Here is a 22,965-nt window from a genome sequence, read left to right as displayed (position 1 = left end):
AAATGCACTAAAGTTGTGGAAACATACAAGATGTGTTTAAAGTCAGCCCTGCTCTAGACACCCAAAAGAGAGCATCCAACAAACCTGGCTGAACATCAGTTGTACAAACTTATACATGTGTACACTTCATGCCTAGAAGACTTCTAACTATCACTCAAAAGAAGGAACAGGCAACAAAATACTAACCTTAATAATATACTAAATACTGACCCACATAAAGGAAAGTGGCACTAATGTTTATCCTGTTAATAATTATATAACTTAATACTTTACAGTTAATTACCAGGACCTTTCTGAGTTTCAGTTAGTAAATGTGGTTGTTATTGCTGGTTGTTAACTTTTCTGATAGATTCAAATTAATAAATTATAAATTTTTCTTGCACAGTAATAAAACAAGATATGAATTGCATTCAGAGAATGTCCTAAGACTACTTCTGAGCACTGTATATGCATATAGCAAATACATCAGCACACAAACAAAGAGCAAAATACAACATCAGCTGAAACATTCACATTCAGTGGTATGTGGGATGTGGATATTGTGGTAAGTGTGAAGTGTGAAGCATGAACATATGCAAAGAAAAGCAATAAAAAAAGTGTGTAAAAAACAATTTAAAAACAACAACATGCAAAACACAATAATGTGTGCAAAATTTCAGTGGTGTGTTGTAGAAGAGTCCTACTGTCCATTTTAAGAGACTAATAATAAGGTAGTACGCTTCCTGATGTCAGTCAGATCCCTAGCAATGTTTCCTAGTTCCACTGTGGTGGAATGAGCCAGTGGCTAAAAGTGCTTCTGAATATAACACTGTGGACCGGATGGGCAGAATTGTTCAAAATGTTCTCCAATTTTCCCCCCACCCACTTTACATCCTCCACACAATAATAGACCTCCACAGAAAGAAGAACCTTCTCTGGCTTTTAAAGAGCATCCATGTTATCTGTTCCTGTCAGTGCATTACTCAAATGAACACAAGGTACTTACAGGACTGAACTACATCTTTCCCCTGGACTGGATTCACAGAATGCTAGCCAGACACTACTGTGTAAAGTAAGGTAAAACATATGCATGCATTCAACTGTAAAAAGAAATAAGTTAGCATGAGGAATGATTATAATTGACTGATTTTTGATGGTTAACTCATCTTACCATTTCATAGCCCTCTTCATACTGTAGCTCACAGAGCAGCCCAGCTAAAGGGACCCAGTGCACATTCACTTGCAAGTTTGCTCAGCAAATTAATCTATCCCATTATTAAATACAGCATCATCAGACTCTTGCAACTGGTTGGTAGCTAAACTGATGGCAGATTGTCACCAGAAGCATAACTAATGCTTTACTGATGAAGGCTGATGATGGTTGACTGCCTCACTTCCCACAAGTGGTGGCCTGAAAGATGGCCATGCTTTATTCTAGGGCCGCACTGGTCACTCCTCAGCTACGCCTCTGAAGCTGTACAGATAAAAACAAATAAGGTATGTAATATTTCAGTTTTTCATGAACATTTTAAATTTGTTTAGGCATGAACTGGCATAAACATTGACATTTGAAGCTTGTAATAGCCAGGTAGCATTTTTACTTGTTACCCCATTTCATTTAAGGCTTAGCTTAAGCCTGTCTCTGATTTCTGGAGGAACCCTGTTAGCCTGTTAGCTACCTGCTGAGCTATCATCCTAATCAAGTGAGGACAGAATACAGACAAACTAGAGCAGAGCAGTTAAAGAGAGCTATAGAGCACTGACTGTATATGTACATAATTCACAGTAAAAATGTGTGGATGTTGTACACAGTTGTTTAAAGCATTACAGGCCTCATAAAGGGTTGAAATTTTATAGAATCGCACTTGGATCGCATCCTTTTCCCTTGCCATGTGAACACCAGTTTAAACGTACATATGCACCACTTTCACACATTTTCATCACAAATGACATCAGAGACGTTCTAGTCATGCTGGTACATTAACACAAGTCAACAAGAGTGCTGCCCTTCAGTTGCCAAGACATGCTACATCTTCTTGACTTACAAAGGGTCTATAGTCAAGCAGGTAGACTGAACATGTCCTCCAGAAGGGTCTTCCAGTAAATCTAGTCCCCTTATGTCTATGCAACAACAACCAGTCACTCACTTTTTGCTCTGTAATTCCCTGCACACAACCAATGAGATCACCCACAGATGTAAATACAAAATGAATTCAAGTGTCTGATGTTTTTGGCAGCATGCTAAAAGGCCTAGCCTAAAAGTTATTATTATTTATGCACTTTTCAGTTTCTGAACATTGAGGGGTCCTAAGGCAGTGGTTCTCAAACTGATCCTCAGGGAACCCAACTTTTTTGCTCTATTCCTATGTGTTGCAAAGAGAACCACTGCTGTAGGGGACAGACTACTTGCTGCCCCACCTCCACTCCCCCCAACTGTCTAGCTAACATAAAAACCTAGCATCAAATCTGCTGCTTACATTAAAGATTCCACTAGTGACAACACTAGATGTTGAATAAACGGCAGTACACAAAGTAAAAGTCAGTGCACAAAACTATTAAGTTGCAGTCAGAGTGTAACATTTTTCACTCTTCAGTAAAGAATTTGCAGTGCAGCCAGCATAGAGAATTTTTCAGCTCCAGATGACTACATGCTTTGTAATCTTTGCTTGCCTTCTGACAATCCCATGGCACAACTTTAACCCTTTACAAGGCCAGGGCCCATCAGCAGGCCCAAAGTTTTATTACACATTTCTATAAGCTAAAAATAGCTCAATTGGTTTGCACTAAAGTCCCTGTAGTTACTTAAGCAGTAGAACACGAGAGGGACCTCGAGTGTTCCATTGCTTTTATACAACAGTTAAATAAATAAAGTAAGAAATAAATAAACTGGGCCGTGAACGTGGCGTTTAATATGTTTTAATGTTAGCAGTTCCTTCCGCCAAATTATAGTTCCTTAACAAGCAGCTCGCTGCTACATCAGAGTAACGAGCTCCGCTCACTCGCTGCACAGCCGGCCGGTCGTTCTCCAGCTCCACACAGACCAACTGACAGTTTGAGAATTTAGTGTAGTCTCATCATCAGAGTCTGACCAAATTGGCTGTCGGTCAAATGTGCAAAGTAAGAAGTAAAAACGTTCAAGTGGCTTGAGCGTCTCCTACAGCTGTCAAAGTTGTTGCTTAGCAACAGTGTCTCAGTGGAGTGATACAGTGTTTGTGAAAAACCCGCGATGTTATGGCGAAATAACATCATGGTTAGAACGCCTCAACCAATCAGCTTGCGTGGGGTTAAACTTGAACGTCTTTCAAGTTGCATTCTACATTCTTTTAAGACACGAGAAGGCAAATGGGCTCTGTGACTGGATCATGGACTCGCTGCCCTGTTTTGGTCAGACAATATTGCAGAAAAGAGAATTAATTTTTTTTTAATTTAACCAAAATAAAAGAAAAAGCTGTGGGGACCCATGGTGGCTCAGGGCTTCTAAGCAGCTGCTTATATTTCTTGTAGCACATAATTTTACACTAATACTAATACTGCTTACACATGATGATGGAAACTGGAAAATATAATTTTATACTATTTTTATTTTTTAAATTGTATTAACAAGTAAAAACTCAGGATTTTAGATGTAACATATAACGTGACCTTTCACCTTTTCTGCCTGTGAAAAATGGTAAACTTGCTGGTACATGTGAACCAGAAAAATGCGATTCTGCGTGATTTAGGCTGTTTAGAGAAACTTCCGAGATGAAAACTCGGACATTTCCGACTTTCCGGAATAGGACCAGCTAACCCAAGCGCAGGAGGCCGGATCGCACTAGCCAATCATAGGCGGAGGAGGCGGGGTTTTCCGAAATACGGGTGGGGAAAAAATAAGACTGGAGAAAAGAAAGAAAACACGGGGCATGTCCTAGACTCTGACGTCATGGGGGTCTTCAAAACCAAATGGGTAAAACCCGTGAAGCAGTGAGGAGGAGCAGTGAGAAGGCGCAGTGTGGAGGCCTGTCAGACTGCAGAATGAATGGGACCTGACAGGAAACATACCAGCATCTGATTCTGGACTCAATGAATCTAGACCTCGGGATCCGTGATGAGGTGGCTCCTGCTGTGGCTTCTGTTTTTTGCCGGATTACATCAGGTACGAGAAGCTTTACTTAGCGCTTTTCCAGAAAGACCCAACCAGCAGAACAGCAGTGGCCTCATTGTTTGCGCTGGACGTCAGTCAATAGACTGTGTGAATGGAGGATTAACACAATCTCTGACTTTGAAAGTTTGGCCAAGAAAAGTAGAACAGGTGTGCTCAGTTTGCACCCGGAATTCATGAACAGTGAAAGAGAAGAAGACAGTTTTAACCGACTAAACAGTATTTAATACACTGTACAGATACATATAAGTAGAAAACCGAGTTCTTAGTATAGCTGCTTTACTTAATATATGAAATTGCATATTTTTGCTCGTCAAGAAAGTTTCTAACGAGACAGCGAAGGGAAATGTGAGAAGGGAGTGTGTGTTGTGTTGTGTGAAGGTCTTTATTAGTGTGTAAACTTTCCTCTCTTCCCGTTTGTGTAATGTTATGTAATAGATTGAACTGCGACTCTTAATCAGCATCTTTCACTTTCTCTCGTGTTTCTACCTGCAGTGACTCCTGATGATGGACATTACTGATGTTAAATAATAGTGCAGTAAATATAGAGCATGAAGAATATAGCAATAGCATCATTTTAGAGAGGGAGAGCTGTTCATCACTAAATTACATCATGTTTGATGTATTTGAGGAATGTGCTGAAACCGTCTGTGAGGGGAATGTAAGTGATTATACTGCCGCCTAGTGGAGATTCCCCTGCTTTACACAGTGCAAATCAGGAAGATAAGTTTTCTTATCGTATGTCTCAGAAAAATGGATTTTAAAAAGTTTAAACCGCAATAATCATAAGGCATAAAATCATAAAAAATCATTTTAAAAATGTATATTAAAGACAATTAGTGGTTGTTTGAGCCACTCCTGTCCATCATGACAACTGATCATCTCATCCAGGTTGAAAGAGGTCAGAGGTCAAAAAGGAGCTATAACCCATCAGAAATGTTGACATTTCACATAGAAAGTTAATTATTATAGCATCAGAAAGACATTGCAGGAATGCAGGGGTCAATCCAGGTAGCATTAGCCTGCGTTCTTACTGTTGTTGGTTACAGATCTATCTAAAGATCTATGTTCCAAATAGGTTTCCACACTGCCTCAGTCTGCAATAGTGTCTCCATTAAGATTAACCTCAAACTAAAACAGACTCTTATGCTGTGCATAGTTTTAAAAACTATCGCCCAGTTTACATTAGCATATTCATTGTGTATGTCCTTCACATATGAAGAAGTCTTAAATCTGACAGAGTTTGATTAAGACTACTTATTCTTTGACTGGGAAATATGCTGTAAAAATAAAGAATGGCAGTGATCCCCCTGAGGATTTCCCACTGCAACATGCCTTCTGATTTATTTATCAGCTCCAGCATTCCAAGACCCATTCCAAGATTAATGACCATAACCTGCTACTCCTGTTAATAACCAAAAGAGCACAAAGTGACTGATAGGCTGCCAAGAACATACTTGAGGCGAAAGTACAAAACATTCATAAGACGATTAACAGGGCTTTATTTTTCTTCAATTAACTCTGTGTTTATAATCCCTAACACATTTCTTGGCTTTCATGTAAGAAAATACGTTTTAGTTGAAATTTGATGAAGAGCTTAGGCCTTTAAACTGCTAGACTCGTTTACATGCATTGTTCAGGCAACGGTTGACATAATGAAATAAGGTTCCACAGGTCAGTCTCATTAAAGGGGAATTCCACCAATTTTTAAATTTCTGCATGGTTCAGTCAGGATGTAAACATATTAATTCAGAGAGGTTTGATGTGAAATTTGCCATTTTACAGAAACAGAGTCAGAATTGTTCACAGTGGTGGTCTGAAGAGTTTAATGCCTCTTAATGCTTCCTCCCATAAAGTTATCACATGAAATGGCGATGAGCTCGCTTCCTGATGCCTGAGATGCTGTTTTATGATAATTTTGAGATAATTTGGAATAAAATAAATTTTTCAAAAATCAATTAATACATGCAAGGAGTCAAATATTTCCCAAAGAAATTCCTTTTTTCCAGATTTACCACTGCTTTACCATAATCGGATTTACATATAAAAACTCAGATTCACTGGTCATTTTAGATCTACTATATTTGCCTTGTAGACCCCTGGTTCTTATCTGCCACCACTCTCCATTGTAAATCTGAGTCTGTGAGTTTGGCTACAGTTCACTGTTTCACATTAGACCAGTCTGAATGACTTTGTTTACATCTCAACAACTGAACTATGCAGAAATTTTGAAAACTCAGTGGAATTCCCCTTTATAGGGGATGTGGTATGACATGCTTGTGCTTGAAACGATGATTGTATTGTTGGGATGAAGTACAAACACCAGAGCTTTACAACAGATTTTATAGTATAGCATTATGAGAGATCTGTGTTTTTTTAAAATTGCCATTCAGACCTCTAAGAAAGCCATTCATATATTGCATCTAGCTCTTTATATATCACTTAATTTGCAATGAAGTGTGCATAATTTTCTTTCTCTCTTTGCTTTCCATACAGGCTTTCTCGCAGAGTTCCTCCATGGTGCCGTCTATACCAGAGCCCACTACTCTCGAGCCCTACAACCGCACTCAGTACTGTAAGTGGCCTTGCTCATGCCCTGAAACGCCCCCGAGCTGCCCGCCAGGTGTCAGCCTGATCACAGACGGCTGTGACTGCTGCAAGGCCTGCGCCAAGCAGGTGGGTGAGGTGTGCAACGAGGCGGACAACTGTGACCACCACCGCGGCCTCTACTGCGACTACAGCTCAGACAAGCCTAGGTACGAAAAAGGAGTGTGTGCATGTAAGTGTCCCCTGCACTAAAACATGTCCTTGTGCTCCAGCCTCTAATAAGCACATTAACACCGTGTTCTGGGATTAGATTGAGATTAAGAGGGTGAATTAAGCTGGAAACCCAGATGTACAAACGGAAACGAAAGCAGTGTTCTGTAAACAGAACAGATTTCACTTATCGCTTAATTCCTGTTTGTTTTCTTTGAAGTAACAAATGCTTTTCTTAGTTTGTTTCTATTTTCTGAAAAACATAATTTCTCAATGATCTTCACTGTCCAGTACATAAATCACATGCAAACATATGGAAGGTGTCAAATTACATGTTTTGTTGGTTTTCTGAGTGAAAATAAGTTAACACATCCTTTACAGGGAACACACTTCTGCACAATTCAATTACTTGCTGAATTTAACATACTGGAAAAAAATTAACATAAACCGTGACCTGTGCATAAATAGAACAAATAAATAAATGCGTAGAATAAATAGAAAGTGTGCACTAAAATTTGCTGAAAAATGTCATGTTCAGGTTTGTTTCTTGTAGAAGATGCGTTTACTTGTTTTCACTTCAAATCAGCATCACCTGCCATTTAATCAGGGGTGTTCAAACTTTTGCATACTAATGTATGTCCTATATCATACCTTTTATCTATCAGAAAAAGCATGCCTACTTATTTTTTTCAGATTGTTATCTAAAAATAAGCTATTTGCTTGAAAGTCTCTCAGAAATGAACTTTGTGCTGTTCACCGATGTCCAGATCTACTCGGCTCGGCCTGTGAACACAATGGTGTAATCTATCGCAATGGGCAGAGTTTTCAGCCCAGCTGTAAATACCAGTGTCTGTGTGTGAACGGGGCCATTGGCTGTGTGCCGCTGTGTAAAGAGTCGCAGCCGCCCCGGGTATGGTGCCAGACGCCCCGCCGGGTGAAGGTCCCTGGCCAGTGCTGTGAGCAGTGGATCTGTGAGGAGTCCAGGAGGGGGCGCAAGACAGCACCACGGCACGCCATGGCAGGTACAACACAAAGCTGCTTATTCAGTGGTTCTTCTTCAGACACTCATCTAGATAATAGACCAGTCATGTTATTCTCAATTACTAAGCTACACCACATGTCCAAAAGCTTATAGACACCAGCTCATCCAACTTTTCTTCTGATATCAAGGGTATGAATGGTTATTTTCTGCAGTAACAGCCTCTACTGTTCTGGGAAGGCTTTATCCTTGATGCTGGAGCATTGCTGTGAGGATTTGATTGCATTCAGTCACAAGAGCACTAGTGAGGTTAGGGACTGATATAGGATGATTAGTTCGTCATCACAAACAGCACTAGACAGAATTTCCCAAAGGTATTTGATGGAGCTCCATCACTTCAGAGAATGTGGTTCCATTGCTCCACAGCCCAATACTGGGAGGCAATACTGGGGGGCTTTATCCAGAGCATTCTATTGGCAGTGCTCTTTTGTGGAGGTTATTCAAGTTGTGTGTGTGCACAGCTGAATGCCTGTATCAGTAGTGTAGCTGAATTCACTAATCAGAACTGGACTCTAGATTCTTTTGAACATACATTGTATTTCCCAGCAACCTTCTGATGGTGTGTAGCATAGCAGAAAATAGCTTGTCCTCTACAAGTAATGTTGATTTAAACTGCAAGGGCTCATATGTGAGACTATTCATCAGCTCCTCAATTTCATAACTACAGTTGAGGGAAACAAGTATTCAGACATTTTATTTCTTTTATGTCTTTTGACTTTGTACATAAATATGGATAAAAAGTAGGTGTTCACAAGCATAAACAAAGATAACTGATTGATAAAAAAGTATTCAGACACAATGAATTAATAACATTAGTACTTTGTTGCAAAGCCATTGTTGGCATATACAGCTCAGAGAAGTCTATGATAAGAAGCAATTTGCTTTTTCAGCACTGTCAATCAGTTTTCCCCAATTCCTCTAGGTCAGGAGTTCGGGTAGGCTGTGCAAGCATGTTTACCTTTTTTAGATTTGATTTCTTATCTGAATGAGATTAAATGCTACTATAATATGTCCTGGTACATTGCTCCATTCATGTATAACATGTAATGCCCTAGTGTTCACAGAGAAGCAGCCCACTAGTATGATGCTCCCACCTTCATACTTCTCTGGGGATATGGTGATGTTTGGGATCATGCATGCAACACTTCTTTCTCCAAACACTCACAATTGTCCTATTTTTGTTTCATCTGACCACAAGAATATTTTATTGTTTCTATTTCTGTAACACTGATATGTAAAACTTTTCAACTTTTCCATATGTGTGTTTTAATATAGTGTCTGAATACTTTTTATCAAGTTTGTTGCAAAACATCTCTCATATATGCGCTCACTGTACATAAATTAAGTATTAGTTTAACCGTAGTAACCGAATAATTTATAGTAGTTTTTATGTAGTTATGATTTGATTTGCCTATTTCGGATTTTAAAATCTTTGTAGTATTATGTTTCTCAATTATAAACTGGATAAAATGGTAGTCTGTGTTTCTAAAAGCTCTCTCCAGTGGAAAAGACAACTGGCAGCAGAACTGTGTGACCCAGACCACCTCCTGGAGCCCCTGCTCCAAGACCTGTGGGCGAGGAGTGTCCTTACGGATCACTAATGCTAACAAGCATTGCCGGCTGGTCAAGGAGAGAAGACTCTGCAACATTAGACCTTGTGATGTGGACATCACCAAGCACATTAAGGTAGACAGAATGTCTGTTCATTTTAAAGCATAAGAGCATAACATTTTATGGATGTTACAAAGCTAATTTTGGAGCATGGTTCAAAAGAAGCCATTATTTTTCTTTCGATTCCTCCCCAAGCCTGGAAAGAAGTGCCTGAACATCTACAGGGAGGAGCACCCAACCAACTTCACCATCTCAGGGTGCACTAGCAAGAAGCTCTACAGGCCCAAGTACTGTGGGGTCTGCACAGACGAACGTTGCTGCATCCCCTACAAGTCCAAAACAGTGCAGGTGGAGTTCCAGTGCGCTAAAGGAGGTGTGATCACTTGGCAGGTCATGTGGATTAATGCTTGCTTCTGCAACCTCAGCTGCAAGAACCCCAACGACATCTTCGCAGATCTAGAGCAGTACTATGAGAACCGTGAGATTATGAATTGAGGACACAAATTCAAATCCTCCATAATTTCCTCTCATATGGGCCCTTTGACTTTTTCCTATTGAAAAGAAATGTAGTACAGTGCATAGTCAAACTTAGACATATTTTCAGATTTTAATATTATTATATTTCCATAAATATTCCCTCCTTTCCTGAAATATATATCTTAACTGATATGGGCACAGCCTGGTTTTGGTTCCTTCTTTCGACCAAAAGAAGGCCTGACAAATTTGCACGTTTGTATAGATGTTGTAAGTATTAAATTTGTAAAAAAGATATGTTAAATATATTATCAATTCTATCGATTGTACTTATGCTTTAACTTATTCATGAGTGTATAAAGAAGAAATGTAACATATGACTTACTTTTCAAACTGATTTTGATCTGTAATGTACTGTATTAATGCTTTTAACACCAAGACTATTGTCTTGTTAAACTACCATAAAAGACTGACAGATGAAAGATCTGTTTTGCTCAGACGTAAGAGTTCAGATCTTGAATAGAAACAGCTCATGTGCCTGAAGGTGAGTGAAAGGTGCTTTAACGTCTCTTATTTGCATGCTTGTAGGTGGACTTGAGGCATTTTATGAAGATGTAAGTGCTGTTGGCACATGCAAATACTCAAATGATCAGTCAAACCAAAAAAGGCAGAGTTACATTTTTTTTATTTTCTTTTTTAAATAAATACAAACTGTTATCCCATTAAAAATGTATAGTGTGCGCTGCAGTGGGTTGTTGTGCATCTTTACAAAGCTAGATATCCTACAAAGCCTGCAAGTCTTTGCTGTAGTGCAAGTAGTACAGGAGTAGCTGCGTTACTATCTCTCCCTTTGCTCTTTCAAAATCACCACAGAGAAGAAACATTAAGTCCAAGCAGTGGATTCCATGGCACATTTTGTTCCGTTGTGCTTAATTGCATAGAAATGATCATTAAGGTCCACAACATCAATGGTGCATAAATCAATTATCTGGATATTCAGTATACAGATACAAACCCTATAGTTGTGTAGCCTACAGTTTGTTTATTTTTGTTTCATTTTACAGAAAGATAGGCATCACCTCTCCTGGAATGCTCTGAATGTGCTGCTTACAATCATTTGATCTTTAATCATTGATATTAAAAAACAAAACAAACAAAAAACAAAAACAAATCACTGGGTTACAAATATAACCCCAAAACGCAGGGCAATCCCACAGAGATAAATGAAAAGGAAAATAGTCTGTGCGTGTCCCTTAATTTTAAAAGGTAGGTAGCATTGTAGAAAAATGCTTCCTCGTAACCGACCTATCCTGTCATCACTCATTGCAGTCTTTTCAACATATACAGAAAATGAATCATGTAGTAAAACTAATAAGCAAATATAATATTACTGTTATAAAAGTCAGCCATTTACAGTCATTCAGATGGTAAGTGACACTACAGTCAAGTAAATGCAAAGAAAGTATACTGAAGATAAATGAGATGAGAACATAAATTTACAAACTCGTATGCTCCCTCAAGAGCAGAGCACTCTCTGACCGTCTCCATCACAGTGTCTCTGTGCTGCGTTGCCCCTAAGAACAATAAAGCCACCCTCAAACAGGGCAAGTGAGCAGAATAAGGGAGCAAATCAGCCTCCCACTCATATTTTCATATCTCCCCCACAGCATTGGCCAGTGAACACCCTTTAATGCCATGGCAGATGGACTCTTTGGCCTAGACACAATGTTGACTATTGCAGTGGTAATGGGGGCTTTGAGGGTGGGCCCAAAAGCTGGTGGCCCGCACGCCCTGGCATGTTAGTTTTAGTGGCAGCGCAGCACACACAGATCAGGGGTTAAAGGAAGTGTGTGGTGGGGTGTAGGGGAGGGAGAGGCCGCTCTAACATGACACTTCAGTGGACTTGAGCACAGCCTGGTCCACAGAGGTGTCCATGGTGTCGGTGTGGGAGCGGCCACGCTGGTTTTCGGAAGTGTGGGAGCGGCCCCTGCCCTCATTGGTATGTGACCGGCTGCGGTTGCCATCGCTGGTGTGTGACCGGCTGCGGTTGCCGTCAAAGGAGGTGACACTGGAGCCAGAGGCTGTGCGGGAGCGGACCAGGCGGGTCATACTGGCAGAGGGCACTGGGAGAGAACAGGAGCAACATGTAAACAACAAGCTCAAAACCTCCTTTGTCTGACTGCTCAGACTGAAAACTTGACCTTTTAGTATTGGTTAAACATTACATATTTTAACTCTAAAGTTCAGCATGATGGCTATTGCAGTTTTCAGCACTAAGGGGCAGAAAAGCCAAATTGCCACAGCGATTGAACATAAAATACTTTATAAAATAATAGTCTCAAAACTCAAACATACTTATATAACAATTACATTCACTTTAATTCACTTATTCACACTTACTGTAGCCCATGCCCTGGATGAAGTACTTAAAGGCTTCGGTCAGCTTTCCAGGCTGTGGATAAAATTTGAAAGAGTCAGCGTTGGAGTATGGATAGCTCATCGTGTCTATAAAAAAATCCTTAATATGTGTTTTGAAATGAGGAGACATCTGTCAGTAGCAGGTGTTTGGGAGGGCATTAGAGTTGTGAAGCATGTGCTGCTTAATCTGTGTTACATCCCTAACGATTATCTCACAGCCAGAGAAAACCAGCCACAAGTGTAGCAGTCAACACAACACACACCTGGTCAACCTGGGGCAAGCCTCCACAGTCGGCCATCTGTTGAAGGAAATGGAAAAAGGGGAAAAAAAAAAAATAGAGCAATGGGTTAAATTTCAGCTACAACGCACACCTCCCTGCTTAATGACTGCAGTAGAGCTTTCACAGACTTGAAAAACACTGCCATCCACATAAATGGCTCAATCATCAAGTGTTCCATTAACTAGCCTACTCCCAGCACTTATCAGTGACGAACGGAGCATTTGAGCCACCATAAACCTGCTTCCCTCATGGCCACAGGGGTGAGGCCAGTGAAACTAGGTCAACTGGAGAAGGATTCTGCCCCTAAGTTCAACCATGAAACCGGCCTCAGTGCTCCGTGGGTAAATCAGTCACCAGCTGCTGAGCTATTGGAAACTTATCAGCTCCTACCTTTTCCATCCAGCCTATTAATTGTCTAGCCTAGCCTAAAAACAAGAGAATACAAACCAAGAGAAGTCTCATTTACCTTGAGCAGTGTGGTTTTGGTTGGGTCCAGCTTGGTGTTGCACTCCACCTGTGGAGAATGGAGTATAGTAAATAACCAAAAGTACTTTTAAGTGTGGTACATTAACATTGATAAAGCCCGTATAATCGGCAATACTTTAATTAATAAACATCAAAGCAATTTATAAAGTATGAACTTCAACCCACCACAGCGTCCACTGCAGGGGAACTGTCTCCAACCACTAGAAGAGAGGGGCACCTGAAAACAGAGCAGCACAGAATCATTAGGCCTCAAGAAGTCAAAACATTCCACATTTAGCAGATATATACTCAAAAAATTACAATCCTCTCAACGCACTGATAACCTACTTGATGGTTCTGACGTTGATGGTTCCACCAGGAACAGGCCTCTCAATTTCCAGGTCCCTTCGGCTATGTATCAGAAATAGAACAGGTAAGTAATGTTTTTTTTTTTTTTTAACTTGGATAAATTGTCTTTATTAAAACAGAACAAGTCTCTGCACTCACCTGTTGTAGGACTTGACAAAGAGATGCAGGTTGTACTGGTTCATGTCATTCAAAATATGGTGGCGGTAAGTGGCAATAAGGTCATGGTTCTGCTGGATTTCCTCCTAAAGGCAAGAAAATATAATCTCAAAACTCTCATAACTTTGAAACTCAGCAGACATGAGCCTATATTCAGAGCAGGGTCTAAACTCACCTTTCCAAATAGATGGCTGATGATCATATCAGGCATAGCATGAGTCCATCCAGTAATCTGCAATATGTTTTAAACATTATCTCACAACACCTACAACACCAGATAACTACTCACTGAAAAGAGAATGACATTGAGTGCTTGTACAGAAGTATGAGTTTCAGAAGTCAGTACCTTATGAGCCGCCCAGTCCATCCATCCCTCAGCACATGGGTTGATGTTGATCAAAACAACACCCTCCACCATAGCAGGGTAATCCAGCTAAAACAGAGACAAATCTTTACTTAGCCATGCATCCTAACTTATTCTAATGGATTATTCTGATAAATACAAACTGCATGTGACCGAGCAGGAGCACAGTATTAAACTCAGAGGTGAAATCTAAAGGGAAACTGATGAAGACTCCCCATCGTGAGGAGCTATGGTGCTAACCAGCTCTGAACATTCCACAGCAGCTAAACAAATAAAAAACAACAAGCAGAAACATGCTGCCAAAACCCACACGCTGCCTTTAATCCGGGTTTGATTAAAACTTTCAAAAGAATCAACATTAAATTACAGAACAAAGTAAATGGCAACTTACAGCAAACTTTGCAAGAATGTAGGCTCCGGCTCCAACGGCCATTCCAATCACACTCTTAAGACTGTGAGGTCACAAAAACAAAAGCCAATTATACAAGGGAATCCTTTTAAGACAATTAAAATCTTTGTGATACACGTATTCAGAGGACCTAGATAAGTGAACTCAACACATCCTTACCCAAAATGTTTGAGGACCACAGGAAGGGTCTCAGATAGCTGGTCCATGGAAGGGTACTCATACCTAAAACAGATCAAAGTAATGATTGTAAAATGACATGTATATTGTAATGAGGACATTGAGGACATCTAGTTTAACATCCATCTACATTGTGATAACGTGTTTGCTTCTTTGGCGCTGATCTAAGGCAATTCAGGTCAACTTTCAGGGTTAAGCCAAAGCTAATAATTGACAGAGGCCATTCAGCCAAACCCAGCACAGTTACCTCTGGGTTGAGCCAATTTAGATTTGTGCAAGTATAGTCAAGGTCAAAGGCTACAGACTGGCTAACCTATTTTAGCTGAAAGCTCACCCAGTGGAGAAGGTGTTGGCACCCTCCTGCTGTCCTGGTGCATCCACATGGCACACAGCAAAGTGCTGCATGATCTCATGCATGTCTTCATGGTTGAACAAGGTGTCAAAGCATGTTTTGTCTTTATAAAAAAAAAATAAGCAAAAACAATTAGTGGATTTTTTCAGGCACTGCAAATATCATCACTGTCAAAATAAAAAAAAAACAGAAAATAAACCCACACATTTATTTCCAAAATAGTAACTTTACAGCAGAAAACTAACTTTTACTGTAAAGTAATGTAAACAAAATTGTATTTTCTATTTGTCCATTAATCATGAATTTGCCACACAATGTAAAGGACAGCTGCTGTATTCAAATGATGTAGAAACATTTAAATTTAAAAATTAACATACATTTTTTAGACTACAACAATATACTTAAAGTTATTATACGGTTGTGTGCAAAGGTTTGGCCTCAAAATACATGTTTTATTAATTTTCTAAGCAAAAATTAATCAACATCTTCTACAGAGAACAAATCTTTGCACATTCTAATGCACAATTACTGTCCATTTGCTAAATGAATAAACCATAAAACGCAACCCATGGAAACGTTATGGCACGTTTTATATTTTGTTTTATTTTTTCCCAATATGTTACACTCAGCATATATATAAACATTGTGCACTCTGCCTCTATAAAGGATGTGTTAACTTATTTTTTTATTTATTAAAAAAATAATAATAAAAACAACAACAACAACAACAACAACAACACATGTAGTCTGATCAGGGTGTTCAAACTTTTGCTTATGACTATAACCAAATATGTTGAGATGTTTTGGGCCAACACTTACGGTTCAGCCCGATGTCGTGAAAGGTGAGAATGACGGGTCGGTCTCCTTTAGGTACTCCCTTCATGATACAGTGGACCCTGCCATAAGGGGTCTCCACATCATGCTCCTGTAGTGGCGAGAACATACTAATTAACCTAATTTTCCACAATCAACCTAAGGTTGCCCTGTAACAACAAATATGCCTTTACAATGAGACGTTTAACATCCAGGCAAGGACATGCTGTACTTGACAGCAGAGAGCGCATTTAAATTGTTTAAAAACCGCAACAACTTCAATTTATTTACTTCTGCATTGCATTACATTTCACAAAACATTGCATCCCCTCCAGTTCCTGAGGCTTTAACTCAAAGAACCCCAAAAACATTTCTTTAGGACTTGACTGGTATGTTGCCACCAATTTATCAGGCACAAACAACCTCAATGTCACAGCCTATAAAAAAAGATTCTCTCCTTAAATATGTCCACATGCTGCAGACTGACAGAGCATGCATAAAATTCAATGGCATGTCACCAAACCTACTGTCTGAGATTGTTTTTCCCAGCAAAAGACATTCAATATGACAAAATGTCTGTAATAGTCCATTTAAAGTTTCATCATGTTACAACATGACTCACAGAACTCACAGAGACTTCAATTTCAAAGACGGGCTCCGACTCAGAGTCCTCCAGAACCATGGCTGCAGGCTGTGGTTAGTGCTAGTAACACTGAGTGTGTTTGAAGTTCAGTAAGTAGGTAAGTAAGATCCGATTGTGGGTAAGCTCTTGCCTGTGCTTAGCTGCTTTTCATCTGTGCGCAAGGTTTTATACCCCTGCTGCCACTCTTCCTCATAAGCCCCTAGCTCCCGACATGCTTTGCACTACGACCAAAACAAGCTAATTCTAGTTGAAGAGATCTGTAAATTGGATCAGCCAGTGCCAGACGATTGGAGCGTTTGGGTAACGGAAACTTAAAGGTCAATTTAAAGTGCAGGCCAGGCCATCACATGATAAAGCTAAATAGAGTATGACATACATGTCATCAGGTCAAATAAGCATCAGTCATTTGAAGACAATGTGATATTTCTAGAGAGAATCTAGAATATCAACATCTGGCTTGCTTACTGATGTAATACTCAAAGGCAACAATAACTGATTACCATAGTAATATTCCTTTTAAAAGGATTAAAGAGGACCATTCATGTTTTGAGGCCTCATACAAGGAATTCATACAAACGTCATGAAAATAAAGGACAGGGCCCATTTTCCACCCATTGCAGAAAATACATGGACAGACTGTTCCACCTTCAATACATGTGGTGCCGTCCTCCATCTAGGATCAATTCTCATTAAAAACAAAAATAACCACAAGCCCAAGTACAGGATTCCTTAAAGGAGGGGCTTTGGCCAAAGATCAACAGGCTGACAGAGCAGAAACCAACCTCGGTTCCCTCAAAGAGAAGCACCAAATCAAATAACCCATTTAACACAGGAGCCGAGGAGAAAAACATCTTATGCTCCTCCTTGGCCGCTGAGTGAAGGCAAACACATGTCGTCTGCCCATCGGTGCTAATCCCTTTAAAGACGACGAGCGGCCTTACATGCAGAGTGTCAGCAGCCCTAAACCAGTTCTGGGCAGATGGCTGTCGCATCTCTCTGCTGCCCACGTCAACACGGGCACATTTGAAACACATGGCCTGGAAGCATGACGTCTTTAATCCGCATGGGGGTTATCACGAGAGGGCAAGCTGCTACATTGTCTCACATCACCAAGCCGTGGCCCTTCTGGAGGACACTGGCATGTAGGGTTGCGGGTGCTTCCAAGATGTTCCAAAGGAAGCATGACAGGGAGTATTTATAACCAAGGAAATCAGAAAGAACATGCTTTGTTCTGGAAATCAGTGACCAAAGATGTTTCTCTGTTTGAACAACCTATATCACATATAATCGATTAGGCTGACTGTTTATGGATTTATGGATTCTGACACCTTGAATACAGACTAATTTCCTGTGGTCAGGGGTAGGGAGTCCAGTGTTCACTTGAGTAACATACTAACTCTAATTTCTTTATAATAGTTGTGAGAGGATATGTCTACAACTCAAATATAGCTATTTTATTTACTATTCAAAACTACCAGTGAACCTACACACATCTTCATATTGATACTGATAAAATAGTGATAAATCAGAAAAAAAAAAGTTCTCTTTGGGGACAATTTGGCCTTGTTAAGATTCTCTGCCATGAATGGATTTTTAACAAAAGCTTTTTGTAGGACTATTGTAAACAAGGCCTTAGGTGTCAAGCAGGGTATTCATAACCATTTAATGTAACAGGTTTCTATGAAGTAACGTTTGAGGTATTAAGCTTTGGACATATGGTCCTATCACCATCACTGTGGAAAATTCTGAATGGGCAAATTTCTCGAAGACATCTCATTTGCATCAAACCACTCAGAGTAACATTGCTTACATATTAATGATTTAATTATGCAGAATTTAGAAAACTCAGTAGAATTCCCCTTTAATATGCCAGAAAAAGTTGTATTCCATTAGGTGTCACAATCACAACCAGCTATAAGCTATAAAACAATATATCTCCAAGTGCAGGGGTGCTTGGGGATCTAACACCCTGGAGAGTTGAGATCCAACACACCTGGCTCTAATAGTCAGATGCCCCTTGATTTCCTGGATCAAGTGTGTAGATTAGGGCTGGAGTTAAGCTCTGCAGGGTACTAGATCTCCTGGACCAGGATTGGACACCCTTAGCCAAGTGCATCAAACAATTTATGATTTTGACCACTAGATGGTGACAGTCAAGACAAGGAAAACAACACAATTTGCTCCTACTTTGGTGCAAAGAACTTTAACGTGGTCTACAGACATAATACAGGCACACAAAACACTGAGTAAACCAAAACAACATTAATGGACTTGCCTTTATTTCCAGCTGCTGGACAGCCTCTCTCAGCCCCTGGATGGAAATAACAATAATGTATGTATGCAGGTGTACAGAGTATGACTCTGGGCAAAACAAAATATTTCTACAGATAATGAATTGACCACATACCTGGAGGTCCTTCTCCACAAGCAGAGGTTTTGACTCAATCTGGATCTCCTCCATTTTCAGTCTTGTGGACAACTAGAAAAAAGAAGAGGAAATTACAAATTCAAACACACAACAGGATTGTTTCCAAGTTTGCGCACAGTTGCTGCAGGGTGTTGCTGCAACATGTCTCAAGCTCCTCCAAAGGCAATGAAAGGAAGTATCAAATTACCAGTCAGAGGGAGGATCCTCTCTAACTGTGTACATTTTTTTTTCCAGATTCTGACTGTGAGCAGGAAGTACATCCATTACATATTTCCTTTGTTCGTTTTTGGGATCTGACAAAGTATTCTTTCTTTACCAGCAAGTAAAATACAGTTGAAATAATAGCAGCAAAAGTCTGTGTCCATACACAGTGGAAAGAATTGATTTCATTGAATCAAAACTAGCAAAAGTACTTATAACTAATGAAATTTATACTGATCAATCAGTTTTATATTCAAATGTCCTTGGCATGAACCTGAAGATATTTTTGTCATCCTCCATATTCTACTTTTAGCCATTCAAGAAGGGTTCTGTTCTCTTCTCAGTTCTGTAAAACAGGAGGGAAATAATGAAATTAGGTGGCGGTGATGCTGTGGATTATGGAGTCCAGAGGATGGTAGCTGGAATGTCGCTGTGCATGTAAATTGAACGAGAGCTTGAACAGACTCTTTGTTTGGCCAGAGGTTTCTAAAGGTCACGAGTCAGGCTCTTCCTTCACGGCGGGTCTGGATGCAGCACACAGGAAGCCACTGACATGGCTGCTTCCCTGGCTCCCTGTGGTTTACGCCTTTTGCACAATCGTTTTTAAAGCTTGGCTATGAAGCAAGCATGAAAGCTATTGTGTTTTATTCACTCATCCCCCCCCTCAGAGTCCTGAATAGAAGGTGTTGAGTTGCCAATTTATAAGTGTTTTGGTGGATTTGAATACATGAATGCCCTTGAATTGTATAATTTGCAGAGGTTTCAAGCATCAGTGCCCAGTTTGGAACTGTTCACTCCACATGAATAAATCAAACAAACTTATGATGAATCTTTTCTTGTACCTAAACAGGCCCTCTGATTAAACTGGCTCCTCAAGCACTGTGGTCCTCTAAAACGACACTTGGCAGCCTGCAAGCTGCACTGAGTTGGCAATATATGGCATCTAGGTCACTCACTTGTTTCCAAGCTCTGTGCCCTTGTAGCCTCTCCTGGTTAATTGTTTACCTGGAAGTAAAAAAAGCTTCATCAGTGAAGCCTCAGTGACTGCTGTGCTCCGTGAGAACAGGACCCGAAATCAGCTAGGACATCAACCCTAAGTGTTTCATAGATACATCCAGAACCATCTGTTCAAATGGTCAAGTTGTACTGCCAAGGAGTGTTCCAAAGAGGTTATTTACCTAATTTACAGCTCACAGCAAATTACTGCTTTTCCTATCAAGTCACAACCATGTCCTCAATAAACATTCTAGTCTGTTCAGCATTATCTTTATTATCACTTGGCAGTCAGAATACTGTACTGATACCAATTTTAGATGTGAATGCTTTCATGACTGTGGATCTTAGATGCACAAGCTATAGAAAACACCTAAAAACACTGCAAAAAGCTCAGGAAATGTTGGTATCAGTTCCTTATTTCACTACACGTCCCTCCTCCACTGCCATTACAAAAGGGAAAAAGCCAATGCTCTTTAGGCCTCTTCAGCACAAATAATTCTAAAATACAAGGAAGGATCTGCCAAACGTGCAAGGATAAACAAATCCACTGCTAAACAAACAAATAAAATACAATCTAACTACCCGGCACAGGAAACGTCAATCTTTTTTCTATTTCTCCTTTCCCAGTGTTATTTCATGTCACCTAATTGGGGATATTGGTGTGCTTTTTACTACTTTTCCCTGCCTGACTAGCATGGCTGAAAACACATTCTTGGGAATATTGTATTACAATATAGTGGATTGAGGCAAAATCTTGTCATGACTGTATCAAGCCTATTGACCTGTGTCCATATGCGCGGACTGATTTTGAACGCAATACCAAACTGAAGTAAAATTAAGGGCATACTCAGCACACTTGCTAAGTCCAGAAAGCCTGGCATCTGCAGAAACAATGATTGCTCCCCTAATCTTGGGAAACTCGTTTAATCTGTCAAATCCAGAGGCCTGAAATATCAGCTAAGCTTGTGCAGACCTACATTTTCAGGCCGAGAGGGACATCAAAACTATATTATTAAGGCGAGAAAGACCTATGCTGTGAGTTCTCCCTACTCATCTGAGACTCTTTTCCCACTGCATTGTGAACACACAAATCTTTTAAGCCTGAGGTTAAAGTGATCCAGGCATTAGAGAGTGTGTGATGGGTGATTAACAAACTGTAGGGTGCTGCTCCATATTTAAAAGGCCCTCTTCAACATGTGTACGGATTACACATAAAAGAGCCAAAATAAAAGCACGAAGCTGAAGTCAGCTTCTTATTCTCCAGCTTCTTGTTTGAGTTTCCCGTTCCACCTTAAATGGTGCAGCACTTACATGCTGGCTCTTCAGGCCGGTGCACAATTTTAGTTGACCAAAGACAATATTACACCACGAATACAGAGACTATACTTTAACAATAGAGCAAAGTATATATCAGGATCACATTTAGGCTGAAAAAGAGAGACGGGTGGTCAAAACCGATGAGGCTACAAACTTTACAAACTGTGTTTACTTATGACGCTCCAAGGTGTGGTACGTATTTCCTGTCGATCACAACACACGATAAACAGATCTGTCTTCAACAGCTCACACTGTTTGATAAAAGAGCATTTGCTTACATGAAGAAATGTGAATACTGATCATAAAGGGAAAACTACGTTTTTGCTGCTTCTTTTACTATTTATAACGGAAGCTCTTCGTCTTTGTTCACGTGAAACCATCGCGCACGTGCGACAGCACGCAGACACTTCCACTCTGTCAACAGCAGGTAGGATGGTGATTTTTTTTGCCCACCAGTTTTCTGACAAACCCCGCCTCCTGTGTGTGATTGGCTAGAAGTATCCTGCTTCCTGAATTGGAATTGGTTAACAGTTGGTACTCATGAATCTGCCTGTTGGTGTTATTTTGTCCTCAATTTGACTTTTTACCACCTGTATTAGGACAACCCCCGCACAAGGATTGTGTATTTCGTACTAAACGGCATTAAATGATATTTTTTTAATAACACGTCTCGAATCACTTTATGAATAGAGCTACTACGCGCCTATCCTAGCCCAGGAGAGGCCGAGCCTGTCGGAATACGGGTGGAAAAACTAATAAACAAGTACACGGACCCGCACCCTCCTACTGTTTCTGTGTCGTTGTGGTTTAATACAGAAATGTGTTAGCAAATGCACTATGAAGTAAGATAAAATTGGTAAAGCTTGATTTCGATTGCTTACGTTACGTTGCCCAACAAACTACAAAAAAGTTGTAAGCCTCACGAGTGTGGCATTTTACTGAACTCCTCAACAATAACAGAACCACGTTTACTCGTTTTCGACAGCACTACAGCCATTGGAAAGAGTTATGTTTAAACAGTGAAGCACGTAGAAGCGAAGTCATATAATTAATTCATTACTCACCACTTAGATTTGACTGTCCAGTGAAAGACTGAAATTCATGCAAATTAAAAAAAATGAAGTCAAAAAAGTTGACGCAGACGTGCTCGCTGAGTGTAGGACAATGCTTCTGTTATTTACTACGTGCTGCTGATGCAGGATGTGACAGGCAGTTTTATAAAGGCGTGTGCGGCCAGCCCACTGTGAGCTGAGCCCACTGCTATTGGGCAACTCTGCCTCTTTCAGTCTTACCTCCCTCTTACAGCATGCAGGAGATATGATGACACAGATCTGCTTAGTAGGTGTTCTTAATTAAAATGGACATGTAATGTCCATAGAAATGTCTAGGTTTCTGGTGTTGGTAGTTTACCTTGATTAGTGGGGAGGTTTGTGAAGGCAGTTCCTTTCTGGTAATGAAAGTTTATAAGAATGTCAAAACATAAGTTGGACAGTATGCTGTACAAATCTTAAAATGAAGGTTAATCACAGTTTGTGTGTGTGTGTGTGTGTGTGTGTGTGTGTGTGTGTGTGTTGG

General features: G+C 40.1%; 2 protein-coding genes across 2 annotated transcripts; one reads left to right on the top strand and one right to left on the bottom strand.

Moving 5' to 3' along the window:
* The first annotated feature begins 3,874 nt into the window (after positions 1-3,874).
* On the top strand, positions 3,875-11,162 carry ccn4a (cellular communication network factor 4a). Its single transcript, XM_036566410.1, has 5 exons — positions 3,875-4,114; positions 6,617-6,899; positions 7,645-7,899; positions 9,409-9,602; positions 9,723-11,162. Exons 1-5 carry the CDS (start codon positions 4,067-4,069, stop codon positions 10,020-10,022), a joined length of 1,080 nt encoding a protein of 359 aa, XP_036422303.1. The 5' UTR covers positions 3,875-4,066; the 3' UTR covers positions 10,023-11,162.
* On the bottom strand, positions 10,670-22,597 carry ndrg1a (N-myc downstream regulated 1a). Its single transcript, XM_036566408.1, has 16 exons — positions 22,455-22,597; positions 18,856-18,927; positions 18,724-18,759; positions 15,812-15,917; positions 14,975-15,095; positions 14,623-14,685; positions 14,446-14,506; positions 14,037-14,123; positions 13,866-13,922; positions 13,673-13,776; positions 13,514-13,576; positions 13,352-13,403; positions 13,167-13,214; positions 12,683-12,718; positions 12,402-12,453; positions 10,670-12,124 (listed from the first exon to the last, which is right to left on the bottom strand). Exons 2-16 carry the CDS (start codon positions 18,907-18,909, stop codon positions 11,883-11,885), a joined length of 1,182 nt encoding a protein of 393 aa, XP_036422301.1. The 5' UTR covers positions 18,910-18,927; positions 22,455-22,597; the 3' UTR covers positions 10,670-11,882.
* Positions 22,598-22,965: the final 368 nt, after the last annotated feature.

Source organism: Colossoma macropomum, unplaced genomic scaffold (genome assembly GCF_904425465.1).
Source record: "Colossoma macropomum unplaced genomic scaffold, Colossoma_macropomum, whole genome shotgun sequence".
Lineage (NCBI taxonomy): Eukaryota > Metazoa > Chordata > Actinopteri > Characiformes > Serrasalmidae > Colossoma > Colossoma macropomum.
Note: the sequence above shows the minus strand (reverse complement) of the source record. Positions and strands in the feature narration are given on the sequence as shown.

Bases quoted from the DNA above. Each gene is read 5' to 3' on its own strand.
- ndrg1a (XM_036566408.1), bottom strand. From the start codon at position 18,909: ATGGAGGAGATCCAGATTGAGTCAAAACCTCTGCTTGTGGAGAAGGAC. The intron at 14,686-14,974 runs GTGAGCTTTCAG...GATCTGTTTTAG, and splicing joins GCCAACACCTTCTCCACTGG to GTATGAGTACCCTTCCATGG. The intron at 14,124-14,445 runs GTAAGTTGCCAT...TCTCTGTTTTAG, and splicing joins ACATTCTTGCAAAGTTTGCT to CTGGATTACCCTGCTATGGT.
- ccn4a (XM_036566410.1), top strand. From the start codon at position 4,067: ATGAGGTGGCTCCTGCTGTGGCTTCTGTTTTTTGCCGGATTACATCAG. The intron at 6,900-7,644 runs GTAAGTGTCCCC...ACCGATGTCCAG, and splicing joins CGAAAAAGGAGTGTGTGCAT to ATCTACTCGGCTCGGCCTGT. The intron at 9,603-9,722 runs GTAGACAGAATG...TTCCTCCCCAAG, and splicing joins ACATCACCAAGCACATTAAG to CCTGGAAAGAAGTGCCTGAA.